General features: G+C 42.5%; 2 protein-coding genes across 2 annotated transcripts; both read right to left on the reverse strand.

Annotated features, from left to right (window-relative positions):
• Positions 1–795: 795 nt before the first annotated feature.
• On the reverse strand, positions 796–1,554 carry BDV38DRAFT_244785 (uncharacterized protein). Its single transcript, XM_032054371.1, has one exon. It carries the CDS (start codon positions 1,524–1,526, stop codon positions 1,368–1,370), a length of 159 nt encoding a protein of 52 aa, XP_031914569.1. The 5' UTR covers positions 1,527–1,554; the 3' UTR covers positions 796–1,367.
• A 3,285-nt stretch (positions 1,555–4,839) lies between these two features.
• BDV38DRAFT_244787 (uncharacterized protein) lies at positions 4,840–6,000 on the reverse strand. The gene has a single exon (XM_032054372.1). The coding sequence runs from the start codon at positions 5,808–5,810 to the stop codon at positions 5,475–5,477; it is 336 nt and encodes a 111-aa protein (XP_031914570.1). The 5' UTR covers positions 5,811–6,000; the 3' UTR covers positions 4,840–5,474.

A 6,000-nucleotide genomic window follows, 5' to 3' on the forward strand; every position in this document is an offset into this window, starting at 1 on the left:
ACTGACATTCAATTAAATTAATTGGTTCCGATTGTGATACGGACGGTGCATGTCTGCTGCAGCGTATCTTATAACCCTTGCGAGGACCTGAAGGGGGAGAAGACGGTCAAGATCTCAATAAGCCTCCGGGTAAATGTCCGATTTGACAGCTAGTAAATTATGATACAGGCCGGTAACGCCGTTGCCTTTTTGGCTGCCTGGAGCGGATTGAAAATCGATAGCTCTTATCAATGACAGCTGTCAACGCATCCCTTGCGTACAGCAATCCTAAACGAAGGATTCACGATCTTCACCGACATGGGATTCTTAATCGAGTCGGGATCCTGTACCGAGAACGTCCGCGACTATCATTTGAACTAGTATGATCTGTCCGTCTCGTCAGAAGACCAGCGAAAAATGGCGGGTCGGCAAAAAGGAGCGAATCGGCTACCAAGCTAGAAATTCGACAGAAAAAGAAATAAATGAGAAAGAGATCTCAAGCTAACGATCGGGGTCTCTCACTAAGACGCCCAACGATCTCCTCAGAATGGATCCCCGAACCATCATGCACACTCGTATCCTTTACTGTAATTCCAAATTGCAATAACCGAAAGAAAAACAAAAGGACGAAATAAAAATTTCCTTTTTTTTTTTAATAAAAAAAAAAAAAAAAAAAAAAAAAAAAAAAAAAAAAAAAAAAAAAAAAAAAAAAAAAAAAAAAAAAAAAAAAAAAAAAAAAAAAAAAAAAAAAACCAAACAAAAAACAACGGCCCACCACCAGCTTCAGGATCCATAATCGATCCGATTCCGATAATCTCTCACCCGGCGATCGCGGCTGTGACTTCCACCCAAAGAATGATAAGCAGCTGCCTCGGGCTTCCCCACTTGGCACCGATCCAAACCCTGTAGCCTTTTGAAAATGGGTTTAGATCAACTTTTAGTTCAACAATGGTCGTGCCCACCATTACTATGTATTGGTCTAAAAAATTTCCCACAGTGGTTCTCCATTTTAGGCGTGCCTGCGACAACGGGATTTGTCGGTGGAGTTGAAGGGTGAATCAGGGGCTGTCGTTCAAATCCCGTACGTGCATTTGCATACTAGTAGTACTCCGCAAGTACATTGTTGCATTCTACATTATTTATGATGTCCTTTTCTCGGTGTTTCTTCGCAGGAATTTGGCGGACGGAATAGCGAGAAGGATAGGAGATGGTTATAATTCCGAGTAAAGGCCTTGTCGATACGTAACCATAAGACGGGAAATTAATTAATTAACTTAGAAAGCACAAGATGATATAGTGTATTTTATTGGAGTAAATTGACTACCGAGTATGGAGCCATAGGGTATGTTAATAATTTCTTTTGTCCTATAGAATTTGGCACACTACATTTAACCATACATATGACTCTGCACTAGGGGGAGAGAGTTTATGTATGCAGACCCCATCGAACCATTTCGAAAAAAGAAACTTAAAAAAAGAGAAAAGAAAAGAGAAAAGAAAAGGGAAAAGAAAAGGGAAAAGAAAAACAAAATTATTATCATATACATTTTTATTTTAAACCCCCTCGTGTTCGCGCCGCATTCCAGGTCTCATTACGGAGAACCCCCATTCTTTGTTTCTCAGGGGTGAGTCCGTGACCATGTCCGTGACCCATTATTATTATAGTGCTGATAATCGCAAGGATTATTTGCTGATGCTTCCGATCATCCCGAGACTATAGGAAGCCTAAATTCGAGATCAACTCCAATAGTTTGGAGGTTGGGTTCTTTTTTATTTTCTTTGCTTTTTCCTTTTCTTTTCTTTTTTTTTTTTTTTAGTTGGAACCGTTGAGTTCATTGTTTACAATTTACCTTTTTTTTTCATACGACATCATACATACTTACCAGACGGAGTACAAGCTAATTTGTATTCCCATCCAACCCATCAAGGAAAACAAAATTATGCATGTATGTACTAACTAGGTTAAAATTTCATGCAACAGAAGCGTGAGATCAATTCAGATAACCCTAATTAAGAGGAAGTCCTCCAGTCACAGTCCGTGTAACCATCATCCCTGCCAATCTGATACGCAGGTCTTGAATAAACTATCCCCATTATCTTTTCAGCTCCCGTGGCCCTCGTCTCGTGTTCCACGACAAATGTACGGCACTAGCAGCTACGGACGGGTTTAAACCGTAACGTTGTACAACTGACTAGTTCGAGGAATGGACCCAATTAGTTGGTTATATGTAGTACATCGACTCGGCTGGATATCTATTAAAGAAGGGGAAGCTGAGAGGAGATCTTTACGGTATGTATGTATGTATGTATGTATGTATGTATGTATGTATGTATGTATGTATGTATGTATGTATGTACGTATGGGTATGTAAGTTATACGCAGACAGGTAGTTCATCGATTGTTCTACCTCAGGTAGTAGTAGTAGCTAAACTGCAGAAGCTCGCATACAATATGTAATAGCAAAAATTTAAGAAACAAACTAGTAATATCAATAATAAAAGAAAAAGACAATAGACTACTGGAGAATCCTTACCCCCATCACCTTCCAACTCAAAGCCAAACTAAAACATGCGAACTCGTATCAAATCAAAAACCAAAGTATGATCTCTAGGGATCTACAACTCCCCGAGCACGGGGTTCTCCTTCTTAAGACGGCGATTCAAGATCTTCCCCGGCGCAAGGGGTGAAAGGCACTAAAAAGGTGCAAAGCGCTGACTATTCAACAGCGTATCCGTGTACCTGGGATCCGGTGGAGCCACGTACCAAGAGCCACAATCAGGACGTTCCCGTTGCTTCTACCGTGGACCCAAACCAAGCTTGCAAGGCCCTTAGTCAGATACGACGGCAGAGATATTGGCGCCAGAGAATTGCTGGAGGATTCCAGATGCTGTATACTATAATTACCTTGAGTAATTATGATAAACGAGATAAGTACCGGGCGGGTATACGGAGTACGGTAAACACCATGCACGTACGTATGCATCATGTACGTGTTGCATTTACACAGCCACGATGAGTTCAGCTGAGGATGGTCAAGAAAAAAAGGATGTCTCTGCATATACCCCACATATTTTTTTTCTTCGTTTGCCAGTCAGAACTTGACTCGCTTCCTAAATGGGGTTTATCTGCAGATCGATCCATCTTGCCTGAAGTCTTTTGTTTTTATTATTGTTGTTGTCATTATTAGTATTTGATTTTGGTTTAGTTTATTATTATTCTTCCTTCGTATCTTTCAAGTAAGGACTACGTGTCCTGTGCAGGATGGATGATCTTTCGGTGGTAGACCACTCGAGGGGTCAAATAATGGGACTCCGTCTGACGCGGTAGTAAGGGATGATCGTTGGAGTCATTATTCGGGGTGGTTTTGGAGTACTTGGTATGTACGCAGAACAGTCAGCTATTCAGTAGACAATGAGTCATGAAAAACATGACAGAGACTAAACACCCATAATTAACAAATAGAAGAAAAATGACCTAATTAACCAATTAAGTCCAGAACAAAAAAGCAATCGTAATCTTCCAGAACAAACGTCAACAAATGACGTCGACTTGGACCCGACCGGCCGGATCTCGGAGAAGCTCTATCCTTTTGGATCAATGGAACCTCCCAACCTAAACCAACGGACGGTTCCATTCTTGGAATATAATCAGACCATGAACTTCCTCATGGGGCAAATCCTCGGCTGGAAGGATTTGCATGGCAATGGAGCCTAGTACCGTCTAGGTTAGAGGGTGGCATGATCGAAGTGGATTTGAAATCATTGAGGTGCAAAGTGAGGCACGGATGCACGCGGCAGGCGAATTCCAAATACTCAACGTCAAGTCAAGTCTTTGAACTAATGGGGCAAAAGGAGCGGTATGTATAGTAATGGAAGTAATTAGGTGTACACGTATGTATGTATGTATCGGTAGGTAATAAGGTACATGTCTGTATTTAATTTAGGTAGGGGACCGAGAGATTAAGGACCAAGTTTAAAAAAGTGCCACCTAATTAGGTATGTCGTGGCATACATGAGTATGTACCTAATTGAAGCCTCAATATGAAAATGACAAAGGCAACGCCAAATTCAAGGAACTTTCTGGTCTCAATAAACTTCTTCTTTTGTCTCCATAATCTTGAATGAACGGGGAAACCTTCGAAGTCAAAATGCCAGATACCAACCACAGATGTTGCACTAACCGAAAGCCGTAGATGGTCAGAACGGAGAACAGATCAGAAACAACTCCTTCTCCATCGCCATCTCCGCAGATACGTATTTCTAGAAGGCATCGCATATTCCGCCTAGAATTATTGAGTGCTAAGACAAATGCCCTCCGTTACCATCTGGTGGCGTTGGAAACATAAGCCATGATCGGTTGAAGCGGATATCATGCAAGATGAGATGAGATGCGATGAGATTGAGATCAGATCCCGATCGATTTCGATAGTCGCATTGGTGCCCCTTGAATCAGCCCTTGGACCCAACTAATCCACCCCAACTAAACTCTCTAAGATTAATATCGTTCTGCTAAAGCAAAATTTTCAACCGAAAAATATGGAACCTTAAAAGCCCCAACATCAGTCGGCAAAGTCTCGCTTTCTCCGCGGGGGAAGCGATAAGGCGCTCAAGAAAAGAAAAGATCGAGGCCGATCAGGCCATCTGGATGGTCCCGTGAGCTGGTTCTAGTTTGTTCTAGGGCCGCTTGGCAGTAGCCGCCATGAACAGCCAGCCAATCAACGACTGGCAGCTGGGCATCTGAGCCTGATTATGTAAATTGTATATGCTATACTGGTTTGGGTAAGCTAAGGATTGCGGCTATACCGATGGCGAACTTGACTTTTACGCAAATCGGGCGCTGCATACTAATGTAAGATACTCTTCTTTTTTTTTTTTTATTTTCTTTTTTCGGTGTCCAAATGATTTATTTTGACCTCCCAAAAATCGTAGAGCCTCAACTCTGAGAATGACGTATGGATACCCTTCGTAAGAGGTGTCGAGATTCGCATGGCATTAGACTAGATCCAACTATTTAGTACCTAGTTAGAACTACTGGTGGTAGCGAAGGGGACCCGGATGACCATGCAACTAGTGAAGATGGTACCCATTTACCTAAAGTGGTCAATCATACTAGGAGGCAAACCATCTAAGCATCGCCGAACGCCCGGGGTTCAGACACGATGACGGCGGTGGCGGATCTACAGGGTCCTGGAAATACCGATCGATGCAAAACTAAACCCCGACTTAGACCATAATACGTCGTCCCCTCACTTACACCTTGATCCAGGGCTCACATAGGAGATGGCCATCTTCATCAGACCACCTTAAGCCAAGCCCAGCGCGTGATATTCGCCACCACTGCGGACCCATGAACTTGGTGCCACAGGTGAGAGCGAGGGAGAGATAGAGAGATCTTGGCCTACATCAGATATGTATAGTATTATTGTCCGTGACTAGTTAACTTTTCGAACAGAGACAATTCAATCAAATAAGGTTACATTAATCACTGCATCGGGTCAAGAGCCTCTGAAACCTCCCATGGAGAACATGAGTGCATAAGAAACATCATATGGCACACTGGCAGTGTAAGGCAATCCACGTAAGGTTAGGTAGGGGAAGTGGGTAACTGGGGTATAATTGTAACAGATCGCAAAACAGTAAGGGAAAACCGGCGAACGAAAGGAAATAACCAAAGGCAAGGAGAAAGAAACTGTGTACATGCTGATCCCACAGAAAACGACACAATAACCAGAACGAAAGTCTATCCAGATGCCTTTTTCCCACAACGTGCGAGGGGTATTAAAAAAGTAACTCCAACGACCAATCGGACAAGAACAGAAAAAGTCCAACATGCTCGGAACATTTCATAACCACACCTGAAAAGGAAACCCGGGGCCCAAAACAAATCGAACTGTATCATGTCCAAGGTAAATTATCAGGAATGACACCAACATAAGAGGTTTTATGATCAACGAGGAGATGGAGGCACTAAACGCCGGACACTTCTAATCCCGAAGCCTTTCTTCCGTTTTTTTTTTTTTT

Source organism: Aspergillus pseudotamarii, assembly GCF_009193445.1.
Source record: "Aspergillus pseudotamarii strain CBS 117625 unplaced genomic scaffold BDV38scaffold_21, whole genome shotgun sequence".
Classification (NCBI taxonomy): domain Eukaryota; kingdom Fungi; phylum Ascomycota; class Eurotiomycetes; order Eurotiales; family Aspergillaceae; genus Aspergillus; species Aspergillus pseudotamarii.